Source organism: Nyctibius grandis, chromosome 3 (genome assembly GCF_013368605.1).
Source record: "Nyctibius grandis isolate bNycGra1 chromosome 3, bNycGra1.pri, whole genome shotgun sequence".
Lineage (NCBI taxonomy): Eukaryota > Metazoa > Chordata > Aves > Nyctibiiformes > Nyctibiidae > Nyctibius > Nyctibius grandis.
The window spans coordinates 6,921,730-6,942,870 of NC_090660.1; the positions used below are offsets into that span (position 1 = coordinate 6,921,730).

General features: G+C 41.9%; 1 protein-coding gene across 1 annotated transcript; it reads right to left on the reverse strand.

The window, feature by feature from the left end:
- Positions 1-573: 573 nt before the first annotated feature.
- On the reverse strand, positions 574-13,699 carry MRS2 (magnesium transporter MRS2). Its single transcript, XM_068396229.1, has 11 exons — positions 13,381-13,699; positions 12,893-12,966; positions 11,621-11,657; positions 10,905-11,017; positions 10,263-10,436; positions 9,418-9,548; positions 8,603-8,719; positions 5,692-5,844; positions 4,467-4,584; positions 3,557-3,670; positions 574-2,491 (listed from the first exon to the last, which is right to left on the reverse strand). The coding sequence occupies exons 1-11, from the start codon at positions 13,577-13,579 to the stop codon at positions 2,381-2,383; spliced, it is 1,341 nt and encodes a 446-aa protein (XP_068252330.1). The 5' UTR covers positions 13,580-13,699; the 3' UTR covers positions 574-2,380.
- Between the last annotated feature and the right edge of the window lie 7,442 nt (positions 13,700-21,141).

The following is a 21,141-nucleotide window of genomic DNA, read 5'->3' on the forward strand; positions in this document are numbered from 1 at the left end:
CTCTTTCTTGCCTCCTTCACAAACATAAAGCATTATTTTTATTTTAAATAACACAAGTCAGTGGAATAGCACAGAATTCTAAAGGTCATACTCCAAGATGAAACTCCTCAACTTACCTTTTTAGGAATTCTCTCTCTCAGGGAAGTTGTTTGAAAAAAAAAAAAAGGCAAGGTGAACATTAGCTTGATGTATAATCCATTCTGACATCTATTTTGAGGACTTTACGTGCCCAAATAGGAGAACACTTAAAAAAAAAAAATTAAAATCTCAACTTTATGAAAGCAGTAACTGGATGGAACTGGGAGCACAGGACTTACAAATCTGTGAACTGTGGTGTGAGGCAAAACGAGCAGTGTATTTGTAAAAGTTTTCCTTTTTAAATGAAAATTGATGAAACCAGTATCTTCTGTAGCAATTCTGTTCTGACAGACAGCTTCCACTGGCTTTGTCTTTTTCTATGTATGATCTGAGTAATTTTACTGCACATGAATGCATTTTGATTACTTGAATTGTACGAAAACCATTAAACATCTGCATACATCTGTAGAGAGAAAGGCAGTCTTGTGAAAAGTGTCTTTCTCTCAGTGCTTTTATTGTGCTTTAAGTCAGTTATGTATAGGAAAAGGAGTCAATACAGTTCACAGAAGCCTCTCTGCACAAAAGACAGAGCTTGGAAAGCTTACGTGACAGCTTCCCCAACAGCTGCACCAACACATTTCAGTCCTGGACTAATGCAACTACAGCTTGGTTGAAAACATCAGCATCCATATCCCTTCACATACTGGGCTTTCTTGAAAACATCAGCACCCATATCCCTTCACACACTGGGCTTTCTTGGGCTTTAACAGCCAAGGTATGTGAGCCATTGTTTTTTCCACTAAATTGCTCAGTTTAGAGGTTTTTTTAAATCTCTACCTGCTAAGCAAAAAGGCTGCAAAAAATTCAGCTAAAAAAACTCAAAAACATTACAAATCCCATTGATTTTCTCACCTTCATGCCTTTCATATCTGTAGTTGAAGTCACATGCAGAGCAAGAACAACTGAAAATAATTACGTACAACCAATTTTTAGCCAAACTAGGATCAGAGGTCTGTGTAATTTTAATTTATGTACCTTTTTATTTCCATTTTTGACTCGTTAGTCCTGAGTAAAAAGGTTTACAGCTACAGTTACTGTCTTTTCAACCCCTGCCAGTACAGTGATTTATCTGGTGGCACCTAAGGAGCTACTCACTGTATGTTACAGAGAGGTTAAAAAACCCCAAACAAAAACTAGACAGCTTGCGACCTGATTTAGAAAGATTTCATGCTCCCTCTACAAACTGAGAGAAACCAGTGAAGAACTACACCCTCAGAGTTCAGAGAGAAGTCTAAGAAAAAACACAAATAGTGGGTGTAAGAATTTTACTCCTTCCTTCAGTCCATCACAGGACATCAGGCTTCCACACCCTTTACTAACCCGGCTACTTACTGAGGTGCAGGCTAGTCCAGGCTTTGTCTTGTCTTCTTGAAGAGAAAAGAGAGAAAGCAAAGCCCAGCTTAAGAGAAACCAACAACTGGTCTGTTGATTTTTATCAGCATTTGAATCAGTCCTTACGACCACGGGAGGAGTTATTAAAGTGCAGGTGTATCAATGCATGTTGAAATAGTGGCAGATGGCAAGCAAGCAGCAGTGTGCATTACCAATAAGCCCGCTTTGCTTGTTACTAACACTGCGTATGTTTTGGGCCTAAATTAACTGTTAAGGAATACCCAAGATAAGTAGCTACACTTCAAAGTCTGTTATCGCTCACTTAAAATAAGGGAAATTATTATTTCTGGTTACTGCCAATTTAGAGGTGATGCTTCACAAAAGATGCAGGAATGCTTTTTTGCTTTGGAAAATCTGTTCTCTGCAATTAAATAGGGCCTTAAAAAATCCACTGCAAAGGCCACTTTTGGGGTGGATTTTTCTTTGATATTTGAAGTCAGATTCCTAAATCTGCAGTTCAAAACCCCAATTATTGAATGCTGACTGCTGTCATCCTTTAAGCTGAAAATACTGTTCTCTTTAAGAAAGGCCATTACGTAAAGAAGTATTTGAAAGAAACACTTGAAATAAGAATGCTCAAAAAATAAGTACATGTATGTGATACAGAAAACTAATGGAACATACATGGGGTGGAGGTGAGACTACTGTGGAAAGCATGTCACTGTTTTCCCTTGTGTTTCTCTCCTTTTGTGTGTGAGCATTAAAATCTCACTATAGGTTTTTGGCACAAAATATATATTACATTAGCAAATTCAGAAATCCTTTCAGTTTTCAGTAAGGAAGAACAAATGCAAGGAAAGTGTCCAAAGTCCACCCTGTAACAATAAAAGTCTCTTCATTCCTGCTGTTCCTATTGGTTTGTTAATGTGCTTCTGCTCAGCCCAAATGTTTCTGCTTTAAGGTTGTTCTTTATCTCCACTCTTCCAGCTGCTGGTTGGGATTTTTTCAAAACTGCAGGAACCTAGACAAGAGACAAAATAGCCCGTGATTACATGAGACTCTGCTCTATATGCAGCAGAACGAAATAAAGCTTCATAGAGGCCTGAATCCTGATTCTTCTCCTCTTATTTTCAGAACACTGTCTCTGGCTTCTCCCTCCCTAATCCCTTTCAGTACATTTCTCCAAGCCAGAGTCAGTATGAGCAACGCTCGAGGACAATCCAATTAGTTGTAGCCATAGTCAACAATCCACAATGAACTACTTCCCTCTGCCTCTTAGTGGCAAAGGAGGGGAGGGAAGAAGAGGAGTCTATCTGGGTTTCCCTTTCTTTCATCACTTGTAGCAACTTTACTTCTGAATCCACTGATACTTCCCTGTTACATTAGAGTGCAGAACAGAGGTAGACAATACAGTCTCACAAGCTTTGGCAGGAAAGGGTAGTCAACAGGGAAAATGACCCATACAAAACCTTGCTAATCTGAAGAAGGTCTCCTTGCAAATCTTCATACAGCCTGGCACAAGAGGGCTCTACGATGCCATCAGCATCAATGGCAAAGATGGCTGATGTGCACGTGAGGAGCTATTACAAACTTCAGACTGTGAGTCAGGAGATGGCATCATTCTCCAGAGAGACGTTACAGCTAGTATCTGTCCTCATTGTCCTTTTATCTGTACCTTCTCTTTTACGAGACAGGGACTACAGATCCAGAGTTAGTATGTGGGTGAGAGGAGGAGGGCAGGATCTGTTACATCCCTCACTATGAACAGACTGCTGTGGCAGCTGAGAAGGCAAAGTAGGGCTGCTTCTACCATTAGCCTGGCATGTCTCAAGGAACAGCCTGCAGCTTCACAACTGGCAACAGTGAGCAGTATCTTATTGCTCAAGTGGAACCTTGCCAGTGCTGGGGCTTCCCACCTCATTCAATCCAGCTAAGGAGAACCTTCTCCTTTGTCAAGTCAAGGAGCAGACACTGAGCTAACTCCCCCATGGTCTGTGGCCCACCACTCTACAACAGCTATTTCCTGCTTTAGAAAGGAACTGTACATGCAGAGTCTGAAGCAGAAACACTAAGCAGTCATACATACGTGAGGAGGTAGTGGAGGTTCTAAGTGCCGCCCAAGGAAGGAAAGCAAGCGCCGCCACATCAGACCGCTTCCCAGAAACATAATCCCTGTCACCAGCCAAAATATTCTGGGGTCCTACCGACAGAACATTCCCATTAGTGATGCGACTCTCCCTTCAGAAAAGGGATTATCCGAAGATAATCTCTCGCTTCCCACCACCTCCTTTATGGGAGGGAAATGGTAAACTCTATGATCAGCAGCCAAGCCCTGCCTTGGGAAAAGCACTGTTTCATAGCAAAGCATTTTATTTAGGAATCACCCTCGTATTCTGTTACTGTCCCATGCAGTTTTCCTTCCTTCATTGAGAAGCCTGGAAATTCAATCCTTTTATTTAATGGATTTGGAATGGAAGTAGTCTTTGTTTTGTTTTGTTTTTTCTAGTTTTAAAGATAGAACCTAGATTGTAAATTTGTACCCTCCAGTCTGTACACAGCCCTGTCTAAGTATAAACATGTAATTGACAGTAGAGCATTTCCTCTGGCATGCTGGAAATGCCCTGGCTGCTTGCCAGATATCCTTGTATCTAGAAGACAAAGCTGGTCTTTTCAGAAGAACAGATGAACATTAAAGAAACCTTAATACTGCGTTATAGTCAGTCCTTATACAACCATAATTTTGTCTTCCCATTTCTTTTCCATGGACGGTACATACAAAAAAGGCTGCAATACTGTGCAGTTAACCATAGAGTAATTTGCTTACAAAAAAAGTGACTGCATGAACACGTGAATCACTGGACTAAATTACGTTCACACACTAATAAAAATCTGGAGCTTTACCTATGGAAAGAATGAAGTTGTACTGAACGTAAAATGCACTATAAGAACAGGGCCCATGTTTTATGTCACTGATAAAAGCAGCACTCATTCCTTACCTCTTCAAGAGATGACTCCAAGTTCATACCAAATGCAACTCCTATGAGTCCAAAAAGAGAGAGACAGAAAGTCCCCATAGTCAGCTGCAAGTTCAGTCTCATCATCACATTACGGTGGCTAAAGAAGGGAGAAAGATCTGTAAGGGGAACCCAAAAATTGATTTGCTGCCTAAATTCTCAAATTCCATACAGCATGCACTAAAACCAAATAGTGAAAGAGAGGAAGTCAGGCTGGAATTAGGCAACCCAGTGACAAAACTCATGAAACAACAGTATGAAGAGGCTATCGTTTTGAAATTGCTGCATCAGGATACCTCTAAGGCAGCAGGTTCTGCTTAATCATCAGCAGACTTTCCAGCATCGCTCACTTCTTAGAGGTGCGTATACACAGAGTAACAGTAGATTTCCACAGAAATTTGTGTTCTCTCACCACTAAGTGGTTGGAATTTATATGTCCATATTCACAAGCAACAAAAAATTACTGTTACCTTGCAAATGAATATACTTACAAAGCAGCAGAGCTGGTAAATGCTGCAGACTATAAACTTGAGCCTGTTTTGGAGAATGCCATATTCAAGACTTCCCCAAAAGGATTTTTGTGGTTTCCTGATGCAGCATTCACCAATTGCTTCTACAGATAACTCCCCAGTAAAGAAGGGAAAGAATATTAAACACTGACCTCAAAGACAGAGTGGCATGTGCTTGCAAATGCAAGCTACAATTATTTTTCAGTAAGAAAGCTAACTAGTAGTGAAAACTGTAGCATACAGAGAGAAAATACTCACTCTGAAGTTATTCATTCTTGTATCACTCCATAGAGTGCTAATGCAACTTGTACTGAACACCTGAGTAGCCCAGCCACTCTTAAATAATTCCGTTTTGCCGAATTAAGAGTAAACTTTCCTGAGTAGAATTTTATTTTGCCCCTAAATTTGCAGACATTTCCTTTAGTGAATAGCTCCACAGAGGGATCTAGGAGAAGCTAGTGAGAACTAAGGTCGAAAGAGGTCTTTACACAATACTAATTAGGGTGTCTTGTTGCTTTGCTTTATACTGTTCACTGATAAGAAAAGTGCAATGCAGCTTCATGTACTGTGACTGCAAGTCCATTCAAACTGTCATGAAGACGGAATTCCCCAACTTTCCTTGTAGGCAGATTAGAGAAAGACTAGGCAGCATTAAATTCTGCTCAGCTTCTGGCAGTCCAACAGATAGGGTAGCTAACCTGTCCAGGTTGATAAAGATTATACTTTCTGAGTCGTCAATCAGTACTCTGAGTTCACGAGCTTCATTTGCAAGATCTTCTGCTTGTCTGTAATAGTTCTCCAGCAGCAGCTCCATTTCCTCTGCATGGTCAATCCCAGATGTACTCTCCTCACTGTGAGCAACAATTTTTATTTTTCTGGTTAGCTACGTGTTGTATAGAAGTGTATTATTGATGTGTTAAGGCACATAAGAGTTGTGGGGAACAGCCAACAAGACTGCTGTTAGACACTAGATCTCAAAATCCAATCTTTTCAGTGAGGAACTTCCATCAATACTAACAGCTTAAAATAAAAAGGCATATTTTTATATCTATCGGCTGATGAGCATAGGCAGTCAATTATTTTGAGTAAAGCAGTCAGAATTTGTTGTGCTTAAGGCATGCACAACACCACAAATCTTACTTTTTCAGATATTAAAAAGTTATAAAGTTATATACGTTCTATATTATTTATAAATTTTCTATTACTACTGATGTTTATATTATCATAAAGTTGTTCTAAAGCGCTGACATCTTTGAAAGGAGACCCTTAATTTTTTGGTGCCCTCAAATGGTGGAACTCCCAAGAACACAACATAACCAAAAGTCAACACAAACAACTACACAGCGATGGCCATGTTTTAGGTGTATATTAAAATAGTTTAGTTGTGTTTCAGCTATACACAGTAATTAGCGCAAAACGTTTTGGGAGCATGAAGCAGCCTAAGAGTGGGCATCCCATGGAAGATGCTGCTCTCCTAAGTGGTCTGTCTAAGAAACTTTCATCTTACGGCATGGTCTGACTGCTGGCACAGCAGCCTTCTCTGGAATAGGTATGTATGTTTCAGGTGGTATACTGGATTGTTCACTGCGTAGATGAAAGCTGAGGCACCCGAGATCCACAAGAGCTTGAAAACTAGCAGCAAAGCCAGGAAGATTCTTCATCGTTTTTTCTTTTGTGCTATGACCTCATTTCTCTAGAGACTAAACTTCTTAAAGAAACTCCTCGTGGCATTGCTGACTGTTAAAGGAACCTATCTGAAATGGTCTTCCAAGAAAATTAGTGATACGTCTTAAGAATTGACCCATATAAACTCCCTGGGGACCTTTAACAGTTCCCCTAGTTCCTCTCTTACAGGGCAGAAACTTAAGAGTTAGCCAGGCTGATTTTAAAGTCCTTCAGACCTTGAGGTTTTTATTGCATGTAGATGAGAGGAGTTGCAGATTTGAAAGCCTTAGAGCACTATCTACGGTATTATGGATTCAGCAAAAGGTCCTATTTCATCTTTACATCAGCTCCTCTGTGGATATACAAAGGGAAACAACAGGCATAAGGACTTGAAATAACTGCCATCTGATTTACTTTCATTAATTAGCCTCCTCTGTCTCATGAGTCTTTGACAGTCTGCCATCCCTTCACAAAGATACAGTGTCTGCCTCATCCTGTCTTTCTGGACTCAGCTCACCATTCCTGCTGCAAATGATCTCTGATGGCACCTATATGCCTAACTGGGTTCCTCTGTACGTTCTCAGGCTTATTGAGTTCATGAGATATCACACATCACCTGCATCAATCCTGGGACCAAAGGAGGTGTCCACACATTGCCAGCCTGCCTACAAACGTGCTGTTGTGGCTAGTGTTTCCTGGTGTGCCTGTGCACACACTGCCTCACCACATCCTGCAGCACGGCTCCAGTACTCTTCACACAACCTTCCACCACCTCTCCTATTCTTGTGCAATGGTGTCTGGAAGAGGGGATGATTTCAGGTTTCTCCTGACATGAGAGTGTACGGTGACCAAGGTAGGAAAGACCTTGGTATCTTTCCTAGATGCTCCCTACACACTGTCTACCACGAGGCAAGAAGAGATTTGCCAGCAGCTTGCAGGAAGTCCAAAGGAAGGCTGTGAGCAAAACCGGGACGAAGACCAGCTGCTGGCTCAGGAGCAGCCTGGAATTCAGAGCCCTCCTGATACTGCTCCAGCAGATGCATTAGAAATGCAAATCGCGTCACACTTCTGGAATACTGAGTTTCTGCTGCACATTCAGACTAAGCTCTGCAGGGAAAGAAACTACCTCCTGATTCCAAATCCATGCTACTGCGTGAACAGTATTAATATCCACATGCAACGTGGTTAGGCAGAAGTATTATTCAGCAACTTTGCAAAGGACCCTGAAAAGTAGTTTTTGTTATCTGCTTAAACATAGAACATTCTGGCATGCCCAAGATTTAAACACAATTCAGCCCAAAACACACTGGGATCCGATATACATTATCTTTTTGCTTTTTAGTTTTTGTTAAAGCAACCAGTGCCGCTGCTGCTGTGTGTGGTCTTTCACCAGAATCTGAGAGAGTGCAATAGGACTATTTCTGCATGTACATTTTTCCTGAAATGCTGTTCTTCAGGTGCACAAGATTGCTCCAGGGCCTCTTTCCTTCAGGTTCTGCTGGTGAGCAAAAACCCAGAAGCAAAGTGTTCAGAATATTTCTTAACAAAGCGTGGTGTCTGACCTATTCAAGACAAGCTTTAAAATCTGCCTCTTCTTTTTTTTAGTGAAACTGAAGAAAATTCTCCCAGAAAGTGTTAATTTGTATTGAAAAATAACATTTGCTCTTTCTCCTCCTACCATCCTGCTCCCATCCCATTACATACTAGATGAGCTGGCCTGCTATGGCAAGAACTATTTCAAACTGCATGATATGACTAGTGCTAATGGAGTCCCTCTCCAAAATCGCATATACAACAATTTCTGAAGCAGCAAGCATTAGGGCTTTAAAAATTAGAAAGTCTTTTTCCTTCTGCTTTTTGGCAGGGAATACGCAGTTTAGTGTTCAAGTTCTCCTTAAACAAAACAGACTTTTAAAAAAGTATGTGGCTTCAAAATATACATACAATACTTGTGGATCAGTCCATTTAGATAGACAGAGCTCTTCTATTAATTCTTCTTCATCTAAGATCTCCAGAATTGTTTCTTTGAAAACTTTAAGATCTGTTTCCAGTTCTGACAAGCTGAAGAAAGAACAGGCAAAAAGTCAAGTAATCCCCACTGGCACCAGTGCACAAAGGTAATCTCTAAACGAGTTTGCCAGCCAGCACCCTCACCAGACGGGAGTGGGCAGGGAAGACTTCCTTGCAGGATTCTATGAGCTCCTTCAAAAAATTCTCTACAGGCCATGTGTTTACCAGTGACAGCGATCTGTCTGGGGACCAGTGAGCTACAGACATGCACTAAAAGGGATTCAGATGTGTTTTCTGGATGTATTCATTAAGTCATAAAAAACAAGCACTCCGTGAGCATCTAGGGAGTGCATATTTGCACTGTCATATGAGAGAGGCGAATACATGAAGGTACCGACGTATTAGTACTAATAACCTTAAATCAGTGATCCAATGGTTAATCTTGTTTGACATTATGGGGTACATTTTCATTATGATATTTTGTTCTCTTAGGTATTATTTTGTTCTATAAGATGCTATTTAAGAAGCTTGACTTTATTTCTGACAACTCGGAATAGACTTCCCTTTTTCTGTTTTTCCCCGTATCACTAGGTATTTCATATACCGATTTTTACATTTACAAGTAAGATGCACAACCCAGCATTACAGTAATCTAGGAAATTCATATTAGATACCATTTTTCTAACATTTCATTGCACATAACTTTCTATGGTCATCTGCTAGTGTCTTCACGGCTTACTCTTATTTACCTCTTGCCATTTTGCAGGAGAATGTGTAGTTTACTCCTATCCACAGACAAAAGCTTGGGGTCCACTAGAGCTTCCAGTGTCTCAAGGATCTGAGGCTGCAAAGTGTTAAGTCTCCCCTGCAGTTTGCTGATCTAGATAACAACATGATCCTTCATAAGAATTAAAGCAATCCCTTCAGAATGACTTGGGCAACTGACTCCTGTCTCTGACCACAGAATTCACAGTAGTAATAAGCAATGAACACAATCTGTTTTCCAGTGCCTGGTAAATACTTGCCATAGGGATACCACATACAAGATAAAGCCAGTGCAAAATACAGTTTTTTTACAGAAGTCATTTGCACTGAACTGAAACCCAGTGACAACCACACCAATAAGGCTGATAAAGCTAAAATGCTCTTTGTCTAGAAATGTCATATTAGCATTAACAAGCGTAGATTTTTAAGGATAGCTAGAACTCATTATCCGACTCCAGCCCAAGAGGCCAAAAAACCTCAGCACTTCTGTGTGACTTCTATTTCAGCTAAAGCATGTCTCTAGAAAGGGACTCTGACTTGTTTTTTAATTGTCCAAATGATGGTGAAGCCATCACATCCTTACCTAAGTTGTTCCAATAACAAACTTCCCAATGAGCACTTTCTTGGGAAGGGAATGGAAACACACGTACACACAAAACCATAAAAATTAAACCAACAAAAGCCAAAATCAAAAAAGAGCTCCTAAAGTAAGTGCGGAATACATATACAAATGTGTATGTATAAATATTAATGCAAGAAGAAAATCATACTGTCCTTTCTATGAAGCAACAACTTTAAAAGCAACTTAAATAAAAACGAGATAGCTCACCCGGTACTGCAGGATTGCTTCTATGGCTCGGAATTCAAAGGGCAGGGAATATGTAACTAGTTGACCTTCCCCAGCCAGCTGAGATGTTAGTTCATTGAAGAGCCAGTGTTCCAGATTTAAATTACGATAATCTAGTATCAGAAGAAACTCTGGTGTTATGACAGCCTTCAAGAACTGAAAAAGACAGTACATGTAGGAATCTGAAAAAAAACTCTCTGAAGATTTCTGTCTTCTCATGAATCTGCAGTGCATTTCATAATTTAGGCTTTGATAAAACACTCTTCAAATGTCTTTTCAGGCAGAAAAGTAACAGAAGCTCATGCTAACTGCGAACCAGTGCATTTCCCATGGTTCAGACACAGCACCGTGCTAGTGGTGGTATGATTGAGAAGAGGCTGCTTGTAAGCCTTTAGTTCTGAGACAAATGTTAGTAACGTTTCTCCTATGCTTAACTAGGAAAATGGCCATTGATATGTACATTGGGAAACCCGTACCTCTGATTGCTAGGGAGAGCTTCAAACACATATTTACTGCTGGACTGCACGTCAGAGAAAGCTGGTATTAGAAGAACTGTGCAAGAAAATGCAAGTGCAAGGATAAGACACGGTTGAAGTTTAGACTCAGCTATAGGGAAACCATTACCTCCATTCTCATGATGATCCTGTTGTTCCTAGTTGCAATGTTCATTACATGTTGAAATCTTAGATCTCGAGCTTGAAGACCCAATTCCTGGTACAATTCAGTTTTCTTTTTTTCTAAAATATTTTTAGATGAAGACATTTAGGGGACAAGCACCTATGTTCTGAAATTACATTTTAGTCAGCTGCTCACTCCCACAAAAGAAAAAAAAAGCTGTGCTATCTTTAAAATGGTTTTTCTCCCATTGATTCTTCAATCTAATTTATTTTTTACAAAGTTTAGAAGACTGTATCTCGAATAGAAAGAGAAAAATCCTAGATAAAAGCAGAAAAGTTGGCCATGACAATTGATCTCATGTCAAAAACCAAGTGACTCGTTTGAGAAAGCACATGTAATCTTACAGGAAGGGAAACACAAGGCAGGGAAAGTAGCATGCTGGTCAAAAAGGGAAAAGACAATGTAAAAATGACCTTCCTGTGAGAGATGGTATATGTTATTTTAAAAATATTACTTAAAAATATACAAAAATTGTAACAATAAAGATGCTACCAAGACCAACAGAAGGCAGCAAAACAGAGGAAACATTGCAAGATCCCAAATACACACAGTGAAGTATCCCAAATATAATTTTCTACCCCATGCAGATTCACAAATGGGCTTTTCTGTATTGGACAAGTTAAAAAAAAAACGAACCAAACAAAACTACAATGAAAACTCACCAAAATAGGTAGCATTTCCCTCTTTGTCAAGCTTCATCTAAAGGAGTGGAGAAAAAAGTATTTTTTTCACAGATCTACTATAAAACAAGGAAAAGTCTACTGTTGTTTGCACTTGCCTAAAAGTCAAATGGAAAATGTTATGAAGAAAAAGCAACTCCTTATGCCCTCTCTTCACAGTTCAGCCCAATTAAGAAAAATATTGCACCAAATTGCCATACATTTCACCACCTTTGTATACACACCAAACAAAACCAGTGTCATCTGCATGACGATGTTCCTACGTAAACCTTGGGAAGGAGGTGATTTACAGAGGATCAGACTTGTTTTGGCACAAAAGGGCATCTTACATTTTGGATTACAAATTTTGCTATTTCCTCTGGAGCAATTGGAAAAAAATTTGCAAATAACATTAAAAAAGTTAAGACTACCACAAACTGGGTAGCCAGGCCTTGTGTCCACGTAAAGTATTGCACTAACATGCTATTCAGCTAGTAACCTGCATCTAAATCCTTCTTGTCTTAGCACTTGTCATTCAGATTATTCGTTTAACGCTTGTATCTCCTAGTAAAATTATTTTATTGGAAAAAAGTTCAAGATCCGGTTGAATCAGAAAGTTTGCTGTTTTGCTCATAACCCATGTAGCTTAATTCCATATTACTGGTGATAAAAAGTAACTTTCCACGAATGAAACATACCTGAGCATACATTCCAGTGGTGCTGCAAGGGGAGTTACATGGCCACAAGGACCGAGCCACATGCACCCTGTTGCAGAATGACTGCTTGTCATTCTCAGTGAGAAGGCCTCACCTTCCCTTATATGAGCTAATAATGCCCATCACACAGTCTGCAAATGCTTTCAGAATCATTTTAAAAGAAGATTACACAGCTTTTTTCCTAAATCCTACATTTGCTTAGAATTACAGCTATCAAGACACGTGAATAACATTTTTAAAAGGCATTAAGAAGCCTCAACAAGCTTAACAAGAAACTCTCCGACTGCAGCACTTCTAAGAATTGATCTGCCTTCACATTAAAGCAAGAGAACCTCCAGCAGACGCTTTATCTTAGAAAAATATGTTGATGAATGCTGTATACCATAACTGGTCCTCAAGTCAGAATACCTTAAACCAACAATTTAGAACTAGGGGCATTCTTTGGGAGACAAATCAGTCTGCTCTGATGATGCTTTAAGTAAAAAAAACCAACTGTGGAAGAGCACCGTCATCTTGCCACAAGCTGCCCTCGTTGGTGGAAATACTTGCATGTACTTACCACAGCAAAAACAGGAGAGACACTAGCTAGGGTGGCTTGGGAGGCCTCTGTTGTGGCATGTTGATAAAATTTACCTGAAGAAAGACAAGACACTTCTACTGCCAGCACATGCACTTTGCCTTTAATTACATGCTGCCCCGCTATAACCACCTACATAATGCACTGGCACAGAAACTAAGGAGCCCCGATCACTAGACGGCCCCACGGACTGGACACCTGTCCAGCAGAGCCCGGGCAGGAGCCCGTTACCGCACCCGCTGCGGCTACAGCCGGTCTGGTTTCCCAGTCCCCGAAATGTCTGTCACCCACCCTCCCTCCCCGCTCGCAGTGCCAGCACAGCGAGGCCTGCCGGGGCGCACGGCGAGGCCCCCGCCGCCGCGCGCGTCCAGGGCCCGGCGGGGCCCGGCCGCAGGGGCCGGCCTGCAGCACGCCCGGCCCGGGCCAGCCCGACCCGACCCACCTCGCCCCAGCCCAGCCCCGCCGCTTACCCGTCCAGCGCAGCCCCCGGGCGCACAGCGGCACCGCCACCCCCGCGGGTGGGCCCTGGCCGGGCGGCAGCCCCAGAGCGGCCCGCAGGCGGGACCCGCCGCCCGCCGCGGCTGCCCAGCCGCAGGACGCGCAGCAGCAGCCCGGCACGGCCCCGCGGGGGCGGCGCAGGGCGCGGGGGAGCAGCCGGGCGCGCAGCATAGGTGCGCAGCATAGGCGCGCAGGCCCCGCGCAGCGCCCTACACGGCCCAGCCCGGCCCAGCCCGGCTCGGCTCGGCTCGGCCCGGCTCTCAGCGAGCAGCCGCGGCGAAGAAGGAGCCCGGGCGGCCCAGGGGTTTCCCCTGCGCAGCCTGGGAGGAGCGCGGCAGGCGGCGCCTGCGCGCCGGGGGCCGGGCCGGGCCACGCCAAGCCACGCCGCCCGGTGCGGTTTCGGCCGGCGCTGCCAGCCTGCCTGGAGCTCGCCCCTGGCCTCGCCGGCGGTGGGCGCTGGGTGCGGGCGGAGGCGGTGACGGAGCGGCGGCCGCAGCCTGCGGCACTCAACGTGCCCCCGCCAGCCGCGGTGACGGCGGCGTGTGCGGGTGTGCAGCCGGGGAGGTGTCCCCTAAAGGCCCCGGCAGCCCCGGGCCCCGCTCCCACCTCCAGGAGTGCTCTGTAACGCGCGTACACCTCGCGGTGGCTGGGACTTGCCCTCCGGCGTTCGGCCACTTGGTGAAGATTTTACTTTTAAAATGTGGGGTTTTTCCAAGTGCAGAACAATTCTGCCCCAGGTAAAGGTCTTGCCATGGAATTTCCTTGCCCTGCTTGTCTATCTTAAAATAGACAAGCTCGTTGGTTGAGATTTAAAAGTTTAATCAGTAACATAGCAGCTTCCGCTATTAAATATTATTTTTAAACTGCAGCTTTCATGCGCAAAAGGATAACGCAGGTGGTAGGGGTGTCATTTCTTCGGTTGGTTCTGATGAAGCATGTGAATCAGTATGAAGGCAAAGCCTGTGTTCCAAGCCCTGCAGCAAGGTATATTACAGAACGTACTTACAGCGCTCACTACTACTTAGTGCTGAAATAAAGGAGGAAGTGATTCTGCTGCTAATGAAATGATTTGTACAGCATGGCTGCCCCAACAGGAGTGCACTAATCTAAACACTGTCTGGAACACTGAGTTTTGAAAACAAGGGGGTCAGGGCCAAATTCTGCGCTCAGCTGGGCTGTAAGTTAAAGGAAAGTCACCTGAGGGCAGACACCGTCCCCTCCTTTCCTACACCACATCACCTGGGCATTTGTGTCTGTGTTTCGATGTACATATATTAACATGCATAGATGAGTGTTTGTTCAAAGTGGATTCACATGTACAGTATCGGAAGGATGGTTTACATACACTTCACACAAAGATAAATGACTTCACAAGGAAGTAATGAAACAAAAGATTTCCTTAGTATTTACATACAGCATGTATATGTAGACTTAAGCCATCAGAGGGTTTCAGTTTGAGGGTAAGCATGCCTGAATGCAAATATTGTCCCCCTTTATACTGGATAAAAAGCTGAAAACTATGGAAATGGAGTATTTTAGTTCTAGTTTTGGTTAATCACAGCAGGTGGCAGTATGTACAAGACTAATTTATTTCTCTTGGATGTCAGAGATACTTAAAATTTGGAAATACCGACAGCACAGAAAATACCACAGGAAAGCAGGGAATGAACAGACACTGTTGCTGGCAACTAACGGCAGCTTATGTTGATGCTGTATGTTTGGAATGCAAAAGCTAGGGAAGCATCTGAAGAATATCTGCCAGAAATTTACATTTAATGAATTTGCAGTAAGTCTCACACAGCTGACATTTCACACTCTTCAGTAAAAAAGGGAAAAGATACTGGGTTGATCTATTTGTTTTCCTTTGTCCATCTGTTATTCTGTCTGCTTACACAACACAAATGTTGGAAATAAGATGAGATAACTTCACACCGAATATATATTGATATGAACTTTGATATGTACAATATAATAGGCCAGTATACCAGTAAGTATTGGCATTGTATCTCATTATAGCTGCATTATCAGTCATCATCGTAATTGTCTGGAAGGGTAGACAACAACCAAATATCACCTCTGTCTTTACAGGTGAAGGCAACGCGTTGGTGTGAAGTGGCAGCCAGGGATAAGTAATGAAGCACAGACAGAATGTCTAATTTTATGCTGCTGCTGACAAAAGATGACTGGAGATCTGGAACTGCCATCTATTTATTGCAGCTCTAAATATCAATGAGCTGCTTGTTGCTTCTGCTGTACGCATGTGTCAGGCATCCTGTCTGCCCTGCAGTGCCAACCTTTGGGAGCAGTTTGTTGTAATTCATCAAAAAAATAGTGGGTGAAGCTCATCTGCTGTTTGTTGAAGAAGCTCATGGACACAACCGGGCACGATGGCTGCGCTCCATTCAGCCAAAATGAGAGGATAGCTCCTGCGCAGGCTTGCTTAGCCAAGAAATTGCCATCCAAATCAGAAGCCATTTGTGAGGTCGAATTATGTGAGCAACTAGTTCCACTGCTGGCTGAATGTCAGTGCAGACACGAGGGACTGGTCTGATTGCAGCTGGGGTATGTGGAAAAGAAAGAGCAGAAGTACCAAAGAAACACAGGCACCAAAGAAAAACACACAGAAAGAGAAGGAAAATGTAAATATCATCAGAGGATCATTACAAATCTCTACTGAAGAAAAGCTCAGGGAACTTTTTGGTAAAATTATGGTAGAAAGTCATGTGGATGTGTCTACAGAGAAATGATCTCCCAGTGTATGAGCTGTACATTTAATCAATCCTGTTTATATACAAAGATGTGCCTGAATGTATTACCTGTTTCTTCTCTTAAAATAAATGCTCACAGGAGCCCCATTTTATTCACGTTGAGAAAAAAAAACAAACCACAAACAAAAAAACAGACTAACAAAAAAAAACTTAAGTTTGCTACCAGACAGTAGATGAGTGTCCAGTGGATGATGAGTGCAGCTGAATAAGAAGAGAGAGAGAAAAGGAAAGACCCCATGGAAAACTTAAGATATATAATATTCATATTTAGAATAATTTCTCTTATGTGAATGAATCAGGAATACTCAATTGATAATCTCAGGTGCTTTGATCAAAGGTAGCTACAGCAACACACTGAAAAATCTTTGCCTAGGATGACTTCACTTCCATTACTCTATACAAGACCCCAGGAAAGAGATTTTTCAACTTTTTCCCTCCTTGAGCTAACCACCTGGAATTTGTCTCTCCATGGAGAACCATTTCCTCATGTGCCTGTAAGAGTCTGCGAAAGCTGTTTCCCTATGTAACCCTTTATCATCTCAGATGTCTCAAGAGTAGTGTTAGAAAAGACCTGTGTCATCAAAAGCTGTACCTTAAACTGTGACTGCCTAATGCTTTTTTTTTTAAGCAAAAATAATTGATCCTGGTATTCTAATGAGTTTTTGATCTGGCAGTTGTATAAGTAAGTGAAATTCCTATGACATGGGTTTTAAAATTTACAACTGCATCAGCGTATCAGCATTTTGTTTCTTCCAGTTAGTGTGTGTGTGAGAGTTGAACCACCCGATATTTATGTACTTAAAACTGTCAATGCAGACAGTCCGATTACCCCAGAATTACAACCAGGAATAAAGTGGCTGCTATTGCTTAGTCTGATTTTTAGATAAAATGCACAAAGGGTTCTCAGCACTGTGTGCAATAGAACAAGCTGAATTTTGTTCTCCATGTTTAGAAACTTTATCCTTACCCTTTCTGTACATTCTGTTGGTCTTTTTGTCAGCACTAGGACATGTTCCTGTCTTCATGACCTCATGTTTTGTTGTCACTGAGCCTTGTTGTCAGGGACCTGCAACAAGCTGCAAAATCATTGCTGGTCCTGGGATGGCAGAGACCTCACAGCATTTTGCTGCAGAAGAAGGGACCCTGCTTGGTGCTATGTCACTATGGCATGGCTCTGTTCTCATCACATCCCCCAACGAGTGCTCGTTATGTGACCTCAGGTCCATCATGTGATCCTGACACACGACCTGACTGACATGGTGTCACGGTTTAAAGCTGGGCCGGCTATTAAACCTGCGGCAGATGCTCTCTGTTATCTCCCCCCTCCCCCCAGAGGGAAAGGGAAAGGGAAAAGGGAGAGAGACTTCTGGGTTGGAAAGTTAAAACAGTTTTAATAAACTATAATAATGAAAAAGAGTATAATAACAATAATAGAAATAATCAAATATATACAAATATATATACAAAACCAAGATTGAGCTCCCCTGAAGTCAGCCACATCACCACTGGCACTGCAGGGCAGGCTCCGGGAAGGCCCAGGCTGGGCCTAGCGACGGTCGAGAGCTGGATTCAGGGATGCACGGATCAGGATCGGGGGCAGCAGGAAAACAGACGGAGTCCTCCTTGGACACCGGCCATAGCAGAAAAGAGAGCGAGACCCTCGTGATCCCCCCGCTTTATACTGAGAATGACGTGTATGGGATGGAATACCCTCGTTGGTCAATTTTGGGTTACCTGCCCTTTCCGCTCCCCCCTGCAGCTGCGACCCCCCTTCGGCTCTTCACTCGTAAGCAGGGAGGAATTCAGCAGTGACCTTGGTTTCTCTCAAGAACAAGTACAGCAAGAGCCTTTCTGCACAACATCCCTACCGGTGCCTCAGTGATAACTACACACTTCGAGCGTTATCAGTCCTGGAAACAGACACTGTCTGCGAAACATGCAGTTAGTTTCAGAAAGTGCAGTTACTTAGAGGAGACTTAGCTGAAAGTAAAAATCACTGAAAGGAAAATTGGCCTGGTTTAGGCCAAACCAGGACACATGGTCTCATGCATCAACCTCAAGAAAGATGAGAGGTATGACATTACTCCATCATAAAAATATTATGTGTCGCTCTGTTTGTCTTAATCATGTCAGTGGGTTCAGCAGCTTGGCTCGTTACTGTTGAGGACTGAAACTGAAACAATAGCGGGGATAAGACGTCAGGCCCTGGAAAGGCTGGAAGGAGCAGATTCTCATGGATGAAGGCCCTGCTATCACGGGCTGACGTTTGAGCTTTCTGAGCTTTCATACTTCGGCAAGATGGAAAAAATGCTGACTTTATGCTGTATTGGAAACGCTCTGGTTTTGTTTTGCTTTGTTCCTTTTACTAAAGAAAGTAAAACGTTTCATTCTGAAAAGGCCACAGTGAAATAGTGGGCTCTGTAGCCTGCTGTGGGCTGGACAGTAATGGTTGCTTTTCAGGGGCTGAATTTGAAAGTGTTGCCTTGAGAGTAAGCAAATGGTGAGTTTCCACTGCAGCACAAGTAAAGGGATAGAGGGCAGAAATGCAAGGAGCTGAATTTGAAAGATGAAGTCTTTAGAGGCACAGCTATTAGCTATGTAAAGGTTAAACTATGGGTGAAATTCAGCATTGCAGTTCCTCAAAGGATTCATAATGTGCTCCCAGTTTTGGACAAAAATTTTGCCCTCCAGTTCGAGGCTGCTTTAATGCTAGCAGTGCTCTGGTACCATTTAAGGAGGATTTTATTGCAATCCACAAAAGTGATTGTAACTAGCGTGGCCATAGGTAAAGACCAACAGTATTTTGGAGTAGCACAAGCATTGAAATGGGTGCACGAGTGAAATATTCAGCCGCTTATTCCTATGCCAAAGACGTTCTGTGATTGCAAATTAGGCCTAACATCACCACAAGTGGCAGAAACTGGCACAAAATAGCAGATAGTTCATGTATCACTACTTGACTGCAGAATGGTGGGAAGGTCATCAGCATTTTTGTTTTTTACACATAAGGATATTTTTAATACAAATTTTAATTTCAGGTTGCAATAGATCAATGTTAAACAGTATTAATTCAAAGATGGTAATATGCTTGGTTCTCCCCTTTATTAGTCAGAAGAAAACCAGCAGCAAGTAGAGAAATTTACCTGTTAACCAATAACAGTAGCATATTTGACTTCCCTCACCCTGAAATTGCTCTTTTTGTAATGGTTAACTGCCCTGCTGTCACTCACAGCAGGAGGGCAATTTTCCCATCAAAGGAGGTAAGATAAAAGGAAAGAAAAAGTCCTTCCATCACATGTGTTGAAATCCATTTAGAAGAACAATCATTACTGTACACCAAACAATTCCAGCTAGGAAGGTCTACAGCAGTCTTGCGACAATCAGTGGGGAAAAAGGGGCTGTTAAAGGAATTCGGTTTGAATTTAAGGCATTTTCTGTTCATTTTCTCTCAGGTTTTATGGCTTCCTGTACCCAAGGTGACGCAAAAATCCAGTGGAATTAAAGTCTCTGTATTTTATTATGCAGCTTCCTGGAAAGAGCAGACAGCATTAAAAAGTATAGCCAAAAGCCATGTCCCAAGCATGCCTGAAGTATTTTCAAATAAAGAAAACTTGTCTGTAGTCAGAATTTGTTTAGACACATCAGAGACCCATCTGTTCACTGAATAAGCCCATAAGATGCTTGCTTGCTTGATTTTTTACAATTTTTAATAATATAAGGAGATTTTTTAAAATCTGCTATTCTGATAATGCAATATCCAAAGTTAATTCCCAAACATTGGACAGCCTGGAGATGTTTGGCTGAGAATTAACAAGGAAAAATGCAGCTTCAATGGCTCATTTGTTTATTAAGTGTTCTAAATAGTTTTAAGATTAAAATGCTATCAATCAGGATGATTTCATGATCTGATATATTTATCCGTGAAATCTAAGGGAGTATTTTGATGATGGTGGAGGTTGGATCTGGTCCTTAATATGTATATTCATATATTTTTATATATGTTATATTGTATCTACTATGTAGAATTATAGAAATTGTTTGACTTAGGAAAGAGTGTGACATTAACCTAATTTGACATTATGTTCTTTAAACCACAAATAGGTTATTTTACATTGTTGTCTATTGTTTTTCTGTTTTATTTTGGTGATGTATTTTTGTTAAAAAATAAATTGTGCCCAAGGATATTCTTCTGATTTATCAGGCTACTGTTCATGGTGTATTTTGAATTTGAGCTTGGTTTAGTGGGGCAAGTCACCTCTCAGTCTGATTAACTGAAATTATCCAGACAGAATTGCAGGTTTGGGCCAACTCAGCACAAGTGATATTAGCTCTTGTGATAGATCCTGGATTCTTAAGAGAACAAGTTATAAAAGACTCACTCAACCAAAGAATGACAGGAGTACTGAAAAGCTTTTAAATATTTCAGGAATGCAAATAACTAAATAAACTTACCCAAATACTAGGGGAGTGCAATTTAGTTTTGTGTTCCTAGCAAATTTTGCCCATTCAGATGGTAGGATGGGGGGAAAGCACCCAGTGTCCGTAACATTTACATATCATCTCAAAAAGACATTCAGAGGGCATCATGTTAGTAGGAACATTAAAAAAAAAACCATCAATTGCCCGTACATATATGCAATTAATTTGTGTAGTCCAAGAGCCTAATTTCAACCCCACTGATAATTTTTTTTCCCCTGTAAGATCACGGCCCAGCTTTATTTCTGAATTGCAGCAGATGTAAACAGCAAATGGCAATGGGCGACCTGGAGCAAAGATCCAGTTTTCAGGTGGGATTTTTAATAACTGACAAGAAGGAAAGTAAGAACGGAATAAATAATGGTAGGCGTGATTTTTCAGTGGTTCGTTTCCTTCATACATGGACCATCCTGCACACACAAGTGGCAATCGTTAGATGTTAATATTGAACCAAAGGCAAATTCAGGCACCAAGCAACTAAATCTCCAG